We start from the raw sequence: 19,705 nt of genomic DNA on the forward strand, positions 1-19,705 counted from the left end.
CCTACCTATGAGACTGCCTGGCAGGGAGGCAACATCTCTGAACCTCAGTCTCCCCCCTGCCAAAATGGGGGCACTGGAAAATACACCCTGGAAAATACACCCCTCCAAGAATTAAGTGAAGGACTCTCCTATTAGCCCCACAGCTGTTTGCCCTTGTTCACATACAACGAGGAGAGTGAAGCTAGGATTAGTGGGTTTGCATAAAATTTAAGTTTACAATTTGTTAAAATTGCTTTTATGCTGAAATTACATTTCTTCTCTATGACCTCAAAATGTCCTTTTTAGATAAAGTGCTGACCATTTCTGTTTATTTTTCTCTCCCTGCCTGGCACTTTGTAATATTATCTTTTTTTTTTTTTTAAAGTTTTTGGTTGCTAGACGGTTTGTTTGCTTTTTGGTTGGTTGGTTTTAATGATCTTACTTGGCAAAGTAAAAAGTTGACAGTCTTATGTCAAGCCCATTTTTTTTAAGTGTTACTGGTCCATGATATCCAATAGTCTGGGAACTGCTGTGTGAAATGAAAAAATGTAGGAGAAAGTATTTAAGACCAGGCCAGAGGCATAGCTGGCACTCAGAAAGTAACCGTTGATGTTTCACGACGGTGAAGTGATGATGATGATGGTGTTGGTGATGATGAAGGTGATTGATGGTGGTGGTGATTGTGGTGGTGGAAGTAGTGGAGACGGTGATGCTGCTGGTGGTGGTCAGTCCCTGCTGAAACTTCTGTAAAAGAAACCTTAGCAACTCTTGAGAATAAGGTTGCTCTGCCCCAGGGTTGCCATAGCCTAGGGACAGGCGGCAGTGAGCTTGTCCACCAAGTCACCTCGACAAACGCTAGGATATCCAAGGATGGAGGAGATGCCTAGGCACAAGCCCCTTCATCCTTTGAGGTCCCTACTGGGCCATCTACTGGCCAGAGACAGGAAAGGTGATCCCAGAGGGGCTATCAGGGGAACTAGCCCCCTCCACACCAGAGAGCACCATGTGCCCGTGTCTTACCTGCCAGAAGCCCCTCTCACCGACTTGGCCTGGCCTTCTCCCTGCCCCTCAGCCACGTCAGGGCACCGCACACCTGCTCTCTGGCTGCCTTTCCCCCAGCAGCAGACTCTGCTGCCCTTTGGGCCAGTCACGTACTCCCCGAGCAGGCTCCCGAGGGTCCTTCTTGGGCCCCTCCCCTCCCAAGGGTTGATCCTGGTGTCGGGGCCCACACGTACAGAAAGCCGTCCTGTCCTGCTCGGAAGGCTCTGCCTCTTCCCTCCACAAAGCTGCTGGGAGCTGTCTGGTGAGATGATGCAAAGCATTCGGGGAAACATGTGAATGTTCCTGCCTCTGCCGACCCCATCCATTTCAATTAATATTTACAGTACGGTCCTGAACCTGGCCAAAATAGAATGCCCCCCCCCGGCTCTTTCCTGGTCCTGTGAGTCACAGGCAATAAAGGACAGCAGCCTCCAGCAGAGGACCCGTAGAGGACCTCCAGTCCTGGAGGCCAGGTCACAGCCAGGGTCAACGGCTCAGGCACAGCACCTCCCACCCATGGGGAAAAAATGCAGGCTGCTCCCTAGGCACTGGAGCAAAAGGCTGGTTGCCCTTGCAAGGGACGTTTCTATGGATAGGGACCTTTCTGTGACTCCCAAGACGTGGCCAGAAAATCCAGAACTCCCTGGTGCTCTCTGTTGGAGAAGAGGGTGACCTCCGCCAACTGATCCCAGTGTGACACGTGCATCCGTGCACCTGCCGGCCTTGCTCACTGGCTGTCTCATCTGCCCCCAGGTACATGATCACCAGCCTGGACCGCACCCACGCGGGCTCCTACCGCTGCATCGTGCGGAACCGGATGGGCGCCCTGCTGCAGCGGCAAACTGAGGTCCAGGTGGCCTGTGAGTAGTATGATGGGCGACTTGGGGGCCGGGAGGGGTGTGAAGCAGGAGGCGGTCTGCAGGGTCCCTGCCCACCCCCAGGCTCGGGGCAGAGCCAAATCCCGGCCGTAGCTTTCCATGCTCACTGGGCCCTGATGGTGGCCCTTCCCGCCTGTCACAGGAGTGCCCTCGTTTTGTGGTTGCGGGTGCTCTCAAGGCTGCCCCGCTGATAAGTGACGCACGCATCTGCCAGCTCAGGGTTTAGCACTCTGTGCGTGGGACCAGCTGCTGCCTCTTTCAAAGTGCCTCACACTTGGGGGTTTAACGATGGCCCGTCTGAACCTCTCCAGCTCTGACACTCCTCTCCGCAGACTTGCTGGTGCCCACCCCCGGACCCTAACCTTCCCCTCCTCCGACTTGCCCACCCAGGAGCCGTAATGGCGAGCGGGTCCCGTGGTCCGTGGGGTCATTGGGAGATGCCTTATGGTGGCACCATGACCCTGAGAGGAGGGACGGGGAGGGCGAGTCTAGGTCTTTGGAGGAGCCAGGTGAGCAGATAGTGAAGTAAAGGGACGCCTGTAGTCCCTGCACCGGTCCCCAGAAAGACGTTCTTTTTTTTTTTTTTAATTTTATGTATTTATTTGACAGAGAGAAATCACAAGTAGATGGAGAGGCAGGCAGAGAGAGAGAGAGGGAAGCAGGCTCCCTGCTGAGCAGAGAGCCCGATGCGGGACTCGATCCCAGGACCCTGAGATCATGACCTGAGCCGAAGGCAGCGGCTTAACCCACTGAGCCACCCAGGCGCCCCAGAAGGACGTTCTTAAATGGAAGAAGGGAAGGCAGCTTCACAAGGAGGCCTCTCAGGGACCCAGAACACCAACCAACACGCTCCTCCTGAGACTCAGCCTCCCTTTCCCGTCCTGCCCCCCCTTCCTGAAATAGCTGCTGCTGTGTGCTAGAAATCAGCCTCATTCTGGGCTCTTCCAGGGGCAGAGGTCCGAGATGGCACAGTGGGACATGAGACCATGGAAAGCCTTAGTGAGCCTTGAAATTTAAAAAATAATAATAATAAAGGACACCTCCTCATCCAAAGCCTACAGGGGATCGCCTCTGAATTAGTCCAGGAGAGAGCTTGCTCTTCGAACAGAAGTAGGGGAGAGAAATCTAAAAGGAAACCTCAAGCGAGGCGAGGAGTGTTGATAATAATTATGGAAAACAACCGTAATCAAAAGTGGAGGACGGATTGTCTCCATAAATCAGCACTAAAGGCAACTCAGCTCACTCAGAGGAGTGGAAAAGCCCAGAATTAAAATGATGGATCAGGACACTGTCGGCGGCTGGAGAGCTCCCGGGGAGCTTCATTTAGCCGGTGCCCGGGGTCCCGCGGGGCAGGGGCAGAGCCGCAGACCAGCCTCCAGAGGGACCACGCGTGCAGGTGTGTGCTTGTGTGCAAGTGTGCGTGCGTGAGTGTGGCTTCACGCACATGTGTACAGACGCATGTGTGTGTGCGTGAGTCTGCTGCTTCGTGCCCCAAGTGCGGGAGACAATCCGTGTGCACATGCAGGTGTATCCGTGTACGTGTGTGCAGGCCTGTGTGGAAGGGCGCACGCCGGGGTGGGTCTGCCTCTTGGCTCACCTCGGTGCTGGTGATACTGTGTGTGTTCAAGTCCGTGTGCGTGCAGATGAAACGCCATCCAGGACACGGTCTCCCTGACCATCCAGGCTCATCCAGAGAATTCCTTGAGCTGCTGTGCCCAGTGCACCTGGCCCGCGCCTGCCCGTAATACTCCTCCAGTCAGTGAGCATTACTGCTGGAATTAATATTCTGTAGCAGCATGCCGAAGAAAGAAGAAACAGATCACAGAATGGAAGGGCTCCTGGCGCACCTCTTCTGACCAAATGCAGAGCAGTGGGCTGATACAGCTGGCCCTTGAAGCCAGCTCAGCGTCTGCCCCTCACGGGGGCGTCCCTGTCCCCCTCAAAGCCACATGGCATCCTGGGCTATGGCAGCCTCTGCACACGGTCACGGCCAGCATTGCTCCCGGGCTCTATGGGGCCACTGCTTAGCTGTGCCCGTGTGGTAGCAGGTGGTCCCTGGCAGAGAGCAAGAGGTACCTGGAAGGGCCCGGAGGACCAAACACAGTGGGGACACCCAGATTCACCCCATTCCCCGGCCAGCCCCAAGAAGCGCTCCTCAAATGTCACAGCCGCCTTGCTCCTTGTCGTAAAGAAGCAGCTACTGCTTGCAGCCCTTCGGACCTAAAGCCAGAGGTGTGAGGGGAACCCCTGGGAACTCCAGGGGGCAGTTGAGAAAAAACATTCACCCTAATACGTTAATGACAGTTTCAGTGCACCCCCTCTCCACCCAAGGTGGCCACGGTGGGACGGAGAAGGGAAACACCTCCCTGTCCCTTCCCTTGCTGGACACGCTCATCTCATCTGGGCTTGGGGGGGGGTGTTTCTCTCTCCCTAGTTGTGGAAGTTGAAGAATCTGTTGCCCAACCTGTCCCCCAACCCCTCAAACACTTTCCAGGATCCCGGGGATGGAGAGCGGGGAGACCTCGCAAAACCTTCAACACCGACAGCATCACCTGTTGAAGGGCAGTGCACACCCTTCTCTCCCGACCTTACCCCGCAAGGCTGGGGGGAGGAGACTGCCTAAGTCACACGGCGAGGGAGTACCAGAGCAGGACTTGAACCCACAGCTGCCTGATTCCAAAATATCCCCCTCACCACCCTGCCATCTAAGATCAGGAAGAGAGAGACCAAACTGGGGTGGGGGAGAGGCGCTCTTCTTGGCTCTCGGCAGAGGCGAGCAGATGGAAAGACTTACAGGTAGTTCCTGGGTGGTTTTGTGCCTAAAACAGGGTCATGCCATGTATTTGGGGGCGGGGAGGGATCAGGAAGTGTGGTTTCCAGCCCCAACCTCCGCACTAGGTAGCTGAGGACTCTGGACCCCTGGTGTATGTGTGCAGCGGGTGGGAGGGGACAGACAAGGAGGAAGCATGGCCTCCATCCCCCTGGAAAGGGGGGCACGTGCCCCAAGACCCCTTGGAACAGACATGGATTCAAGCCCATGTCCCTCGGGAGCTGCCAAAGGAGATACAGCAGAGCCTCCGGAAGGATCCCTCCGCCAGTGTAATTGTGTGCCTGTCTTTCTTCCGTGGGTTCCCGGAACAAGTCTGAGAGACAGGAAGGCGTCTCGAGATGGGGAAACTGAGGCTCAGGGAAGGTAGTGGACAGCCTAGATTCTCACAGCCAGCATTTCTGCCTTCCACCTTCTCCTGTCTCATGGTCAGGACACTGTAGGGTCCAGCCATGAACCGCCCCCCCACCCTCCTCCCATTCAAATCCAGGCTCGGCTCTCCCTCGCTGTGTGACTTTGGGCAAGTCACTTAACTTCTCTGTGCTTTTGCTTCCTCTTCCCTTTGTGTCCTGGAATAAGCATTTCAGCTTTCTCACTCTGGCAGCCTTCACAGCATACTCCTGGCCACATGTCTGCTCTCCAGAGCTGAGGCTGGGGTAAGGCGAGTGAGGCAAGGAGGCGCTCTCCCTCCGCTACTCACCATGCATTCACAGGACGCTAATAGTGGTGCCTCCTTAATCCTCACCCAGTCCCAGTCCAGGGGCTCTCCCGGCTGTGCCCTGCAGGCCTCCTGCATCTGTCTGTCTGTCCATCGGTCTCTCTTACACAGTGACACAGATGCCACCGTCTAAGGGTGGGTGGGCAGCAGCTGCTTCTCCAGACCCCTCTGTCTCTCCTGGTGGGTTTCTGCATCCCAGGGGCGGAAGCCTTTGCCCTGGGGCTCCAGGCAGCCTGTTCTGGTGATGCTGCTCTCCCAGGCTTCTGCCGGGACTGGGCCAGGCAGGACCCACCTCTGGCTCCCACCCCCCTTCCCAAAGAAGGACTGTGTCTTGGGTTCTAACGAGAAATTAATAAGGCAGCTGTGCTAACAACTAATGATAATGGCAAAGTCGTTACAAAAAGATTCTTTACATGTTTTTAATTACAGCAATTAAGAGGAAGTCAATAAAACATCCACCCCCTCCCCAGCTCCCTCTCTGCCTGCAGTCCCCGCCCCCGGCCCCAGTCTCTTCTTTGTTTCTTTAAAGTTGCCATAAATTTCTGGCTTGGAGCAAGCTGGCTGACAGGCTGAGAGTGTTCGGAGAAGCTTCCTGGGTCAAGGAGCCTTCCAGGCTCTCTCCACATCCACATCCTGGGGGCAGCAAGCCCACCCACAGGTCACAGGGCAGAGGGCCCCTGTCCCATCCAGAAGCCACCTGTACAAAGAGGGACATGAGGGTATCGAGTCTGTTGTTGGGGCTGATGCCCAAAACGCCACCAATGGGCCAGCCCATTTTTCTTAATTCTTTTTTTTTTTAAAGATTGTATTTATTTATTTGACACAGAGAGAGAGAGAGAGAGATCACAAGTAGGCGGGGTGGGGGGCGGTGTAGGGGGAGGCAGGCTCCCAGCTGAGCAGAGAGCCCCATGCAGGGCTTGATCCCAGGACCCGGAGATCATGAGCTGAGCTGAAGGCGGAGGCTTAAACCACTGAGCCACCCAGGCGCCCCTTTCTTAATTCTTAACCTGAGTGTGAGCATTGAGTGTGGACTATTCACAGGCTATGCTGTAGTTCTAGAGAACATGATCTGGTCTAGCTGGAGCATTTTGCCTGAATGTTTCACTCACTCGTGCAACTACTATTATACTCCCACTGCGTGCTGAACTGCGTTCTAGGCAGTGAGGACACAGGCGACAAAACCAGGACACCTGTTCCTGCCCTCAGGAAAGTAGTAGGGTGCCATAAAAGTTAAAAGGTGAATATATGATAGAATACAGAGCAGAGAAGCCCATGGAGAGAAAATAAAGTGCAATAAGGAAAAATGAAGCCAGATTACAAGAGATGGAGGCTGGGGCAGCCCCCTCTCAGATATCCTATTTGATATAGTGGCTACGAAAGGCCACCTGGGGAGGTGACATTGAACAGTCTCAAAGGAAGCAAGAGAGTAAGGCACACAAAGAGTTAAGGTCTTTCTAGCTAGGGAACAGCAAGTGCAAATGTCCTGTGGTAGGTTTGGGTGTCTGAGGCCAGGGTCACTGAAGCAGAGTGAGGGAAGGAGAGAGTAGAAGGAGGTGTAGCTGAGGAACGGGGGCACTAGGGACACATGGCAGCATTCAAGAAGAGGTCGACACTTTTGCTGTTACAGTGCAGTGGAAATAAGTATGCACGGTGGAGAAGAGGCATGATGCGATCTGATTGGAGGGGAAAAGCACTGTTTCCCAAATAAACAAAACCACAATGAAACACTGTCTTGTGTCCACCAGATTGGCAAAAACCAACAAGTCTGGCAAGACCAAGAGAGAATCTCCCATCCATGCTGATGGGAACACGAAGGGGTAAATGGGCGCAGATTTGGAAACAGTTTGGTGTTATCCAGTAAAATTAATGTGTGTGCACCCTGCCACCCAGCAGTTCCGCCCTTGGGCTCATGCTCGAGGGACTGTCTTAGCTGCGTGCGCCAGAAGATCCCCAGGAGACTGTTCTTAGCAGGACAGCAAAACCCAGAAAACGGACCCAGCCTGCAGGTACACTGTGCCCTCTCGCCACGTGGACACCCATGCAGCCGCGACAATGACTGGACTGAGTGTAAGCCCAATGCTGGAGCTCAAACACACACACACACACACACACACACACACACACACCAGCAAATCACAGTAGATGACATACAAAATAATTCCAGCTGTAAAGGGCTTGGAACCAGACTACATTAACCCTAAATTGTTTAAGGAGGCATTTCTATGCGGCAACAGTTGGGGGGAATTGCCACAGCATTCGGGGCGACAGTTACCTCTGGAGAGGGAGGGTACGCGCTGGGGGGTGCGGGGGACACCGTGGCGGGAGCAGGGAGGTTTGTTAGTGTTCCGGTCCCTAAGCTGGGTGGCGGGTATGTGAGCGTTCGTTCTTGTCCTCTGCAAAGTATCCGTGTAATTACATTCACTCTTCTGTATGCGTGACATACTTCATGATAAAAACAAATGCTTTAGAAACAAATAAAGCAATGAACGTATTCTGAAGTGGGATGCCTACTTCACAAGATCTTTTAAGAGATAACAAAGACATCAGGAATTTGGAGGCCCCTTGCAGCTGTGCCCCAGGCTCACACTTCTTTGCTCTTTGGGGAGTTCGTTGGGAAAGGCGGCTCAGCGCCGTGGGCATCACGTGGTGTGTTAACAAGCGTGGACCTCGGGGAGCAAGTGTGAAACCCTTTATCTGTTTCCGCCCTAATGTGCGTGCGTTTTCCCAGGGGTTCCTGGGTCCCCAGGCTCTGCCAGCATGTGACCTCCCTCCCTCTAGCCTTCCTTCTGCCCCAGCCCGCTGAGTGGACGCCTTCTTGGCCCCTTGCTGCCGCTGTGCCTTGAGGCCCGTGAGCAGAGTGAAGGGCTCCGTGAGCGGGTCCCGGAAGCCCACTTGACTCAGTGCAGTGGAGAGAATGGGAGGGCGCTGGGGGCCTGAGAGCCATGGTGAGGCAAGGAGATTATGGGATGGAAACGTGGAGGAGGGCATCAGTGGCCGAGCTTGGACCAAGAGCAGCTGTGCCCTTCCTTCCTTCCCTCCCACCGTCCACATGTACATACCTGCGCCCGTGTACAGTCATCGTCGTCCTGCCCGCCCTTCCTGCACCCACCCCCTCCTCCCTCCATCCATCTGTCCGTCTTCCTCCTCCCTCCGATGAGGGGGGTGGGGGGGGTGGGGGGAGGCAGGCTCCCCGCTGAGCAGAGAGCCCGATGCGGGGCTCGATCCCAGGACCTGGAGATCATAACCTGAGCTGAAGGCAGAGGCTTAGCCCACTGAGCCACCCAGGCGCCCCTTTCTTAATTCTTAACCTGAGTGTGCGCATTGAGTGTGGACCATCCATCCATCCATCCATCCATTTATCCACTGAACAGACCCACTTCCCAATGTCCCTTGGCATTCTTTCTCTTGCTCTGCTTAGCCCTGCTCTCCTGTTTCCTGGCCCTCACACACTCTCCTTCCTCTGGGCCGTCACACCATCACCCCACCACACGCACACACACACACACACACACTTAACTAACACCTACTCTTATTCGTGTTTCCGCTTAGAAGAAGCCTCCCCAGCACCGCCCCCAGTCTAAAGTAGGTCTCCTGCGGCTGCCTCTCACAGAAGAACCCCGTGCCTCCCTCCTCACGGTTGTCACAGTATGTCACTGAACATCTGACTCTTAAGTCCCACAAGGGTGGGGACCGGGTCTTTCTTCACTACCTCCCAGAACCGGCTGTGCCCTTCCTTCCATCCCTCTCACCAAACCTACATATGCGGGTCCAGGCATCCATCCTTCTGCCCGCCTTTCCTCCATCCATCCCCTCCTTGTCTTCCTGTCTTCCTCCTTCCTTCCATTCATGCGTCCCGCCGCAGGGGCTCAGTAAGAGCCACCACGTGATGGCATTGGGTGAGGTCAGAGGGAACCCACTGTGTGTGGAATACGCCGCTAGCCGCCTGTCGGTTCTTGCTGATGAAGGCAGCTGCCTCTTGACGCTTACCGTGTAGTGGGGAGAGAGAAAGAATGTGCGGGAAGCTTGTTAAGGCAAGGGTGAGTTATGAAGGAAGCAGAGAGGAAATGTGGTGGCAGGGGGGCCAGGTTTGAATGCCGACCCTGCCCGGCCCTGACTGCTTAAACGTTGGATAAGCTACTCTATCTCCATGAGCTTTAATTTCCTCACTGACGAAATGGAGCTAATAAAACTAGAGAGGGGAGAAAGAAACACTATTACCATGAAATTGCTTTAAATTGTTCAAATATATCTTCAGAGTTCTGTGAAAAGTTTTTTAAATAGATAAAATTATTGTGAGGACTGGAATCAATGTGATTTATTGATGCAATTTTTTATAGACAGAGCCAAGTAATGGAAATTAATAAACAACTAAAAATGTGTATTTATTGGAGTCGTGCTGGCTGTGGTAACAGGCGGATTACGTGCACGTGAAGTCCACCTAGAAAGAAAGCTGATGGAGGGTCAGCCACGGCAATCTCTGTTCTTTAATTCTGCCTGGTGGCATGGGATAATCTTTGCTGAAGAGGTCCATGTTTCAACGAAGCTGTGAAAAATGTACACGATTCTAATATTCTAATAATACAAACATTAGATATAATTTTTAGCACTTTAATATACTCTTCCAGTTTCTGTGTCTGCGTAACAAATTGCCGGAAAGCATAGTGGTGTACGACCATCATTTATTAGGCTCACCGAGTGGGTGAGCCTTGGATCTAGACAAGGCGCGGTAGGGATGGCTCATCCCCGCTCTGTATATTGTTAGAGGCTGGGGACTGAATTATGTGAGGGCTCACACGTTGATCTATATGTCCGGTGTGGGTGCTGGCTGTCTTCTGGGGACCTCAGTTCCTTTCTTCAGGCACCCTTCCCATGTCTATGTGGGCCAGACCGAGCTTCCTTAAAACATGGTGACTGGATTCCAAGCAGATGTGTGTGGACAGAGAGATGGATCCAAGGGGAAGCTGCATCCTTTTGATGACCTAGCCTTGAACATGATATACCATAAACTCCAGCACCTTTGTAAGAAGAACATGTTGGATGGGAGACAAATATTGATGCCGCCATCTTTGGAAAGACACACATCTTTGGAAAGATCCTGACACACACGTAGTATCTCATGTGATCCTGACTACAACCTATGAGGAAGGGACTCTTCATAATTGTGTTTTGCAGAAGAGGACGTTAAGGCTCAGCAAGGTCAAAATTTTGCCCAGGGTCGTGCCTGATAAGTGGCAGAAGTAGGTGTTTTTTGTTTTTTGTTTTTTTTGACTTTATTTATTTATTTATTTGACAGAGAGAGAGATCACAAGTAGGCAGAGAGAGGAAGGGAAGTAGGCTCCCTGCCTAGCAGAGAGCCCAATATGGGGCTCGATCCCAGGACCCTGGGATCATGACCCGAGCTGAAGGCAGAGGCTTTAACCCACTGAGCCACCCAGGCGCCCCCAGAAGTAGGTTTTGAACTCAAGTCTCAGTGACTCCAAAGCCATTACCATTACATTTACTGCCTGCCGAGTGTAGAGTAAGGATGCCAACGGTGCGTTCTCTTTCTTGAGATCCTTAATTGGCTGGATCCCTCTGAGATGCCATTGACTCGCGGCATCTTGGTGAATCATGGCTTGTTCTGGTGACATTCTAGGCAGGGGCCCCGCAGGCTTCTCAAGCCTGCATGAGAAGCAGGGTATAAGTAATTCAGCATGGCAGGAGGGCACATGATGTGGTGTGGGCATTAAGATGGGAAAGGTTGACTGGGGTCAGATTAGGGAGGGAACTCGAATCAAGCAAGGGGATTTAGACTTTCCTGGGACAGTGAGGAGATCCCAAAGTTTCTGAGCAAGTCAGCGATATGTCCAGAAAAAAATAATTAGGAAGAGCGTGAGAGATGATGGGTTGGGGGAGCCTATGGAGACCTTGTTGTGGGGGGTGGTCAGAGCAGCTGGAGTGACGGGGATCGCTTGGTGGTGGGCCTGTGGGAACTGGGGTCAGAGGGCTTGGTGAATGAGAGGGGTTACCCAGAGGAGGAATCAGAGGACTTTGTCAGGACAAGGAAGGAAGCACAGCACCACAGAAGGCTCCAGGGCAGGAGCAGGAAGGAGCTATTCACAGAAGATCGCGAGAAGGAGATATGAAAGGCCAACATCTCTGTTGGGCACCAAGTGTTGGGTTTTGGAGCTCAGAGAAGAGCCAGAGCAGATAGGAGAGTCTTTGTAGAGGGGCTGAGATCAACATCATCAGAGGAGGGGAGGCAGTGTGGCAGGAGGAGAACCGAACCCAGGACTTTGGAAAAGGAGAGGATGGGCGTGTGGTTCTCAAACTTTGGCGTGCAGCAGCGTCCTGGAGAGAGTGAATTAAGCATTCAGAGATCTGGGTGCTTCAAAGCAGGGCCTTTCCATGTCCTGGGGAGGAGGGAAGGGTGGGGACAACTATGGGCTTACCGAGTTCCCAGGGGATTCTGAGACCCACTGTTAAGAGCCACTAGCTTGAGCCCAGCTGGTCATTCTCAACCTTGGCTCATGTTAGAACTACCTGAGCTGCTTCAGAAATACCCACACCTGTGTCCCATTCGCCCCTTGGGGGACCTTAAAGGCCCCTCAGGGGGTTCGGAGGCTTAGCCAGCCTGGGGGATACCTGGTTGAAGGAGAGGGAAAAGAGGCAGCGGTGTTCGAGGGGTTGGGAAATAACAGTCAAAGCAGCAGGAGACCAGGTGGCTTGGAACATGGCCCCGTGGGCGGGGGAGGGGACAGTGGGCCATGGGGACATGCAGCTCAGTGTTCGGTGGTCAGAACCTGATTGCACATGGAAATGCTGATGGTCAGTTCACACACCGTACCAGTGGAAACAGAAATCTGCTGGTGAGTTCTTGAACTTGGCATCAGCACTTTTTCTAATGGCCAAGCTGGGGACCATGATGCTTCTCACACTTGAATGTGGACCATGCCCTTCACCGGGGGTCTGGTGACGATGCCCGTTCTGATTCAGTAGGTCCGGGGTAGGCCTTGAGACTCTGCATTTCTAGCAGCTTCCCAGGGGCGCCCAGGCTGCCGGCCCACGGACCATACTTTGAGCAGCAAGGATGTGCATTCATGTTCAAAAGTCCTGACGTTCAGCAGAGACACCCCTTCCCGTACCCCAGTGTAGCCCTCTGCTACCAGAATCAAACCCTACCGCGGTTCCAGCAGCCAGGTGGGCGACCAGAAGTCACTCTATTCTGCTTCTCTGCTGCTCTCTTCCCCTTCTGGCTGACACACCAGAGCTGGGAGAAATGTTCCCTGCTTATCTGCCAGCAGGGTAGGCATGTTTTTAAAAGAGCAATATGGTGTTTCCATTCACACATGCATGGGCCTCCCACCCAAGGCAGAGGAGGGAAATCACCTCCTTTCTCCATGAGCATCCAAGACCCCATCCTCTGCAGTGTACCCAGCCTTGCCTCCACCAAGAACCTAGCACACCAGCCCCATCAGCCCCGTGATAGGCCCTTCACGTCACGCTGAAACCCCAACCGCCCTTCCAGATGCAGATCTGAGTTCAAATCCTGGCTCTGCCCCTTCCTAGCCACGTGCCCTTGGACAAGTCAAGGAATCTCTCTGAGCCCGTCTGGGCAGTTTTTCCCTTTGTAAAATGTGTGAAATAATGACCAGACTCTTCATGGTTGCAGGATGAATTGATCAGTTCACAGATATGGATATAGACCCAAAAAGCTCAAAGAGGGATGTTTCCTAATGATGGGCTTCTAGGGTGGGGTGATGGGGTCAGGTGGGTGGTCTGAGCCCGGCGGCTTCCTTCCCCGCGGTCATCCTGCCCCCGCCAGGTCCAGCCCAGGAGCTGGGCAGTCTGACCCCCACATCCTCTCTTCCCTCCTGCAGACATGGGGAGCTTTGAGGAAGGCGAGAAGCACCAGAGTGTCTCCCACGGAGAAGCAGCTGTCATCCGCGCCCCACGCATCGCCAGCTTCCCACGGCCACAGGTGACCTGGTTCCGGGACGGCCGCAAGATCCCGCCCAGCAGTCGCATGTGAGGCCCTGCCCTGGAGGGGGGACCCGGCAGGCTCGCCCTGGTGGGGAGGGGATCTGGGACCTCCCCGATGACCAGAGGAGGGTGGCTTACAAGGAGGGGCTTTCGGGGAACACCCGTGTGAAGACTTGGGACGCAACAGCTCGGTGGCTTTCCTGGGGAACCCCAGGGCGTTGGCCCCCCTCTCAGCAGCTTCCCAAAGCACTTAAACCCCCAACAGACAGCGACAGAAGCCATGCCCATCTGCAGGAGGGCGCTGGCGTGTCCCCGGCAGGGTGGCCGCCCAGCTGCTTCCTGTGTGGGGTGCGGGTGTGGCTGTGTGTGTTTTGGCTGCCGGGAGGAGGGGAGGCCAGGGGAGGCCCCGGCAGGGAGAGAAACACATGGCCCTTTCAGCAGTAACAAGGACCCCTCTGTGTGGCCCAGGGCGTGGGTTGTAGCAGCCAGGCAGGGGGGGCAGTTGCTGTGGAGCCAACACCTTCACAGGGTGCGGGGGGCAAAGCGTTTCCTCCAGGGACACTCCCGGCCCTCCTGATTCCGCCTCGGGGTCCGGAGCCAACCTAGGCCCTTTTGGACTCCAGCTCTCCCCCTGCTCCCAGAAAACAAGAAAGACCACCTTTGTCCTGGTCCCCGCAGGCCACAGGTCAGCTGTGGGCGGAACCCCTCCTCGTCTATGGGAAGTGGGAGCCAAGATGGACAGTGCTTGCCCTTGGGCTGAGAGAGGCCTTAGAAGGATAGCATGGTAGCCTCCCAGCTCAAACGGTGGCTGTCGCTCATTAAGTGGCCGCTGTGTCCTCGAACCTGGGCTGAGCACACTACACACGCCATCCTCTCCTAGATGGGCATGTACCTCCCTGCACGAGACACTGTGTCTCGTTCCCCTTTCAGTCCCCGGAGCGCGCGCCCAGCTCGCACCCGCAGGAGGAATGGCCCGCACCGCAGTCCTGTGAGGCGGCTGGCTTTGACTCTGCTTTCTGGACGGGAGAACCCCCCGGAGCTGAGCTACGTGGCCGGGTCTCACACAGCTGGTTCCAGGCTCCCCGAATCCAGAGTCAGGGTCCTTCGTTCTGTCTTGCATGGAAATTGTATGACGACAGGGACCCAGACAAGGAGAGAAGAAGGATAAAGTGATTGTGCGTGCAGAGAATTGGTCCTGGTACAGTGATTCTCAACCCGGTTACCTGTTAAAATTGTTTTGGACGATTTAAAACGAGTTGATCTTTAGATCCTAGCCCTGCACCTTCTGGTTTGTTGACATGGGGTGTACCCTCGCACGTAGCCCCCCAGAGACCCTGATATGCAGCCACAATTGAGAACCGCTCTCCCAGAATATGTCCGTTACCCACAGACACAGAAATGCTGCATAACAAAAGGTCCCAGGGGCCCAAGGCAGGGAGCATTTCTGTGTCCTCTGAATGTGCAGATTGGGGGAACTTGGCTCGGCCTCCCTGACTCGTCTGGGGTCGGATTGGCGGGTCAGATTAACCCTGGGCTCTGCTCCACGTGTCCCATCCCCCAGCCAGCTAGCCCCCGGCTTCTAGAAGTTGCAGAGGAGTAGGGAGGGAGCAGAAACATGGATTTGCCAAGCTTCTGCTAACATCCCGGTGGTTGAAGTGAGTCACATGGTAGGACTCAGCCTCCAGAAGCAGGGGGATGCACTGTGCCTCTTGAGTGGCAAGACCCACACAGTCACATGGCAAAGGGTGTGGCTTCAGAGCTGGGGGAGCACCGGGGTCCTCCTTCCGCCCCCCCAGGTTAACAGGCGGGTGGACAGATTCCTGCTGTAGGAGGCTCAGGCTTCCTCACGCCTCCTTAAGGGTCAGTAAAGCCAGCAGAACGTGATTTACCCTTCACACAGACAGTGAGGCTGAACTGCACAAGGGGAGGGTGGTGCTCCTCCACACAGGTGCCGAGACACCTGCAAACACGCGTGTCCCCAGCCCTCCCTGGCCCCTTCTCTGAGGTTCTCGCTCAGCTCCAGGTGTGCCGTGATGGCAGCCCGCAGGCCGGTCAGCGGGCCGAGGCCGCCGGGCAGGCTGTGTTGAGAAGGATGCTGAGACGGCATCCAGACTGGGGGACCAGAGCAGCACTGTGACAGGTCACAGCAGGCGCCGCAGCCGCCGGAGGGCTCGTGGGCGCGTCTCTCCAGCGTCCGCTGTGGCGGATGAGAGCCTCTCTCCGCCCTCGCTCCCATCGCCCCTCGCCTCACACCATGCCACCCACTCTTCTCCCTCCCACCCTCCGTCCTCACCCCCTCCCCGTTCCCAACAGCCTCTGGCGCCGGGACAGAGTGTCTTGGCGCGCAGACACATGCCGCCTTCATGGTCACACCCGCCGCCTTCCCGCCCGCTGCGGGGCTCCAGCCAAGCACACGAAGGAGGGCTGTAGAGATAGTATCTCAGCAGTTACAGCGGATTAATATTCCTGGCGTAGAGGAGAGGTCCCTGGAAGCAAATTCCCCGGCGTCTGTTTGCCGGAGATTCGTATCTGCTGCGCACCGTCGGCCAGAGGGGCGTGCGGGGCGCCCGCGGCAGCTGCTGTCTCCGCAGGGCCCCCTCGCTGCCGGGGCAGGGACGCCGATTAGCCACACTTCGCTGGCGCCCTGGTGCTCCCTGTTGGAAAGGAGACAGGACGCCCCGCAAAGACCCATGCTGGGGGCTTCGGGCAGGTTCTACGACGATTTCTTTTATTCTTAATTAAATTACCAACAGGCCCCCGTGGACCCGAGGGGAAGGAAAGGTATGGCTTAGTAGGAAGAGGGATGGAAGGCGGGGTGGGAGCTGGGCCAGCGATAGAAGTGGGAAAAATCGAGTCCGTTGGCGCCTGAAGAGTGTGGCTGGGGAACAGAAACCCGTCCCTGCCTGAGAGCCGAACCCTGACCTCCGTGCCCTGTGCAAATTCCAGCAGCTTCCTTCAGAGTTGAGTGAGTCTGGGGTGCAGGAGGCCAGAAGGCCCTCTGAGTGCCAGGAACAGCTCTGTGCCCTTGGCAAGTGAGGTTCGGGGTCATTCCAGAACCATCTATCGAGGGGGTGGTCATGCTGCAGAAGGCGGGAAGTCCAGGGACCTTCCTCAGCCACCTGCTGAGGGCAGGGGGAGGGCGGGTCAAAGGCCGTGAGGGCTTCCAGTCCCTCTGCCACGTTCGGAGCTCCAGCCCTGGCCCTGAGGGCCCCGATCTAGAGTGTTCTCCTTGCCCGTAGTGCGAGTCAAGGCAACGCCAACTGCAGGGACAGACCCCCAGATCCTGGGGGCTTAGCTCATTTGAAGTCCCAGCAGAGGCAAGGGAGGAGAGGGACGCTCCTCCACAGTCATTCGAGGGCCCAGCTGATAGGGGCTCAGCTGTCCTCAGCCCTGTTCCGACTGAGGGGAGAACCTAGGAGTCACACAGGAGCCCTCAGGGTCCGAGCCTGAAGATGGACATACAGCTTCTGCCGTATCCCACCAGCCCAGCCCCACACCCCCACCCGGCTTCCCGGCTGCTTGCGCGTCTCACCGGAAGGGGAGCCTGAAGCAGGGATGAACTGCCCCCCGCTGTGCCCTCCCACCTGGAACGGGGCATCTCCACCACGGCCCAGACCCCACTTGGGGCCTGAAAAACCGTTGTGTGGGTGGTACAGTGCGTCGTAGGACCCTTAGCAGCATCCCTGACCTCTACCCGCTAGTTCCTATCACAGCCCCACAGCTGTGACACCAGCATGTGTCTGGACATTGTCCAGTGTCCCCTGCAGGGTGAAGCCACCCCCGGTTGAGAACCACTGACCTAGAAGAATCCTTCATAATGGAGACCACATAGAGCAAAAGCAGAGATTAGGGGGTGAGGTGGGTCTTCCTGGTCAAGGAGGGAAAGCCTTGGATATGGGAGCCCTCCCTGGAAGCCAGAGGGACCTCAGGGTAGGCAGGTGCCCGGGGAGTGTGACCTGGCCGCGCCCAGTGCGCCCAGCTTCCAGAAACTTCCTTCAGCCACTCCTCCAGGGCCACAGTGCCAGGAGAGGTAGGGGAGCTCCCTTCAAGTGGTCCAGGGACACTGCCGCTCATCACGTTAGTCCCCTCCCCAACCCTGGCCTGGCCCACAAGCTACACTAAAGGACCAGGACCTCGGCAGGAGACTTCCAGGGAGGGAAATGGTCCCTGTTCCTGTCCCAGCTTGTCACTTTTAAAATATTTTAGCCTGGTGTTATCTGAACTTCCTATCAGCTCATTAACTGGAGGGTGGTTTTCCTCCAGGGGAAAAAAAAATGGGTACTGTTAGGGTCCCCAAGAATTGGGGCGGGAGGGCTTTCCCCTCCCTACTTCCCAGAGCTCCGCTGGCATTATGAGACTCAGCCCAGGAACTTTCCAGAACCAGGAGAGAGGGGACACCAGCATGGCCCAGCTAGAGAGGCATTAGTGGGGATGTTTATTTGAAAGCCTGTTTAAAACTCTGTAACATTCACCTAATGGGAAAATTTGCAAAGAATTCAACTGGGTCTGTCCTTGTTAAACTAACATTAAGGATGTTTAACAGCTGTCTCGGGTACATCACATTAAAATCCGAGCTAGACTTGACAAACTAATGGTTTTGTTTGTCATGGAGAGAACCGGGGGCGGGGGGTGGGGGGGTGGCGCAGGCAGAGGGGGCGTGGGCAGTGCTCCTGGTGCTGTCTCCCCCACATCAGATGGGGGTCCCAGCTTCCCGCCTGGACCGGCCCCTTTCCCTGCCTGCAGACCAGGTGCTGCGGGGCTGCATGGTGGGACCCCAGCAGAAGGACTGCACCCCACTGCCTAGCTGTCCTTCTTCCTCTTCAGCCCGCAACAGTCTCATTTTTGTTGACTGGCTTTGGGAAGAGAGCACCTGACAGCCCAAGAGGGGTCTGGGGGGGCCAGAGGAAACCCCGTCTTTGGTGTTACAGGCCATTTATGGCTTTGGGATCAATCCCAACAAATGTAGGATTAGGTTAAGACATCGATTCTGGAATGATCCTGCTCATCTCTAAATTCATGACCATCCCTCCTCATTCGTTCCTTGTTCATGTCCACTGAATGGATTTCTTTGGTGCTGGACCCTCCTGGTGCAGAGAGGGTCACCCTCAGCATCGAAGCTGTGACGAAGGAAAGAACGGAAGGCCATGGGGGCTCGGACGCCCGGGACCAGGCATGGGGTGGGGGCCGGGAAGCCTCCCGGGGATGGTCTCGGACCTCTGTGCCCGTGCTGGGTTTGGGTCTGACCCCGGCACCGACAGCATGTTGGGATCCTCTGCAAAGAGTCATGCTAGAGTTGAGGCCATGAGTGGTCCCGGGAGTGGGGCTGGAGGAGGGGCTCCAGGGGCCTCCGGCTTCTTGTCCCCACGCCCATCCTCCAATGCTCAGAGCCCCCAGGCCCCCCATGTGACAGATCCCTTTCCTCTGCACAGAGCCATCACCCTGGAGAACACCCTCGTCATCCTGTCGACGGTGGCTCCCGACGCAGGCCGCTACTACGTGCAGGCTGTTAATGACAAGAACGGGGATAACAAGACCAGCCAGCCTATCACTCTCGCCGTGGAGAGTAAGTAAGCGGCCAGGCCCGGGACGGATGGAGGAACGCGTCATTAAATCTTGGGAACGGGGCTCCAGGGGGTCGTTGGGAAGATGGAATGGTGGCGGAGTGCGGAGGCTAGAGCAGGGCAGCGGAGGGGCCCTGAGGAATTGGAGGCAGAGCCCCAGCACTGGGAGCGCGGGGAGTGGAAGCAAGGAGGGAGCCGAGCGCCAGATCCGGTCCCCGTGACAAAGCTGAGATCCTGCATCAGGGGAAGGGACTCCGAGCTGGCTGTCAGCAGGGCTGCTGGGGGCCCGGGGAGGACATGAGATGCAGGGGAGAGTGTGCGTGTGTGGCTTACGGCTGCTTCCGGGGCTCCGGTGCCGATGGGGAGCTCGTGCAGGAGACGGAGAGCTCGTTAGGAGAGAACCCCTGTCACAGCTTCTGCTCCGCTGGTCCATACAAAGCACTCCTCGGAGCCAGGCCATCTCCACTCATGGGAACAGGCCCTCTGCCCAGGCTCCTGCCTGAAAATGTCTCTCTGCCCATCTAGAGCCCACCCAGCGCCCTGGAAGAGATTCAGCTCTCCGCAGCAGCAGAGGCAAAGGGGTGGTTCCTTGGGTCTCCTTTGGCAGACAGAGATTTGTCCAGCGGAGACTGAAGGCAGGGGTCTGGTCCCTGATGGAAATGCTGGGGCGCCCTCCCTGGCCTGATTCTCACCAACCAGCCTGGACCCCTCCTCCCTCTGCGCTCCGTCCTTGGGAGAG

The 19,705-nt window shown here is 55.9% G+C and overlaps 1 protein-coding gene across 1 annotated transcript in view; it reads left to right on the forward strand.

Moving 5' to 3' along the window:
* SDK2 (sidekick cell adhesion molecule 2) overlaps nt 1-19,705 on the forward strand; it is a 249,032-nt gene that overhangs the window by 142,470 nt on the left and 86,857 nt on the right. Inside the window, exons 3-5 of the mRNA XM_044247508.1 lie at nt 1,774-1,880; nt 13,303-13,450; nt 18,835-18,968. Coding sequence (XP_044103443.1) covers nt 1,774-1,880; nt 13,303-13,450; nt 18,835-18,968 — 389 coding nt within the window. The remainder of the gene's footprint in view (nt 1-1,773; nt 1,881-13,302; nt 13,451-18,834; nt 18,969-19,705) is intronic.

Source organism: Neovison vison, chromosome 5 (genome assembly GCF_020171115.1).
Source record: "Neovison vison isolate M4711 chromosome 5, ASM_NN_V1, whole genome shotgun sequence".
Lineage (NCBI taxonomy): Eukaryota > Metazoa > Chordata > Mammalia > Carnivora > Mustelidae > Neogale > Neogale vison.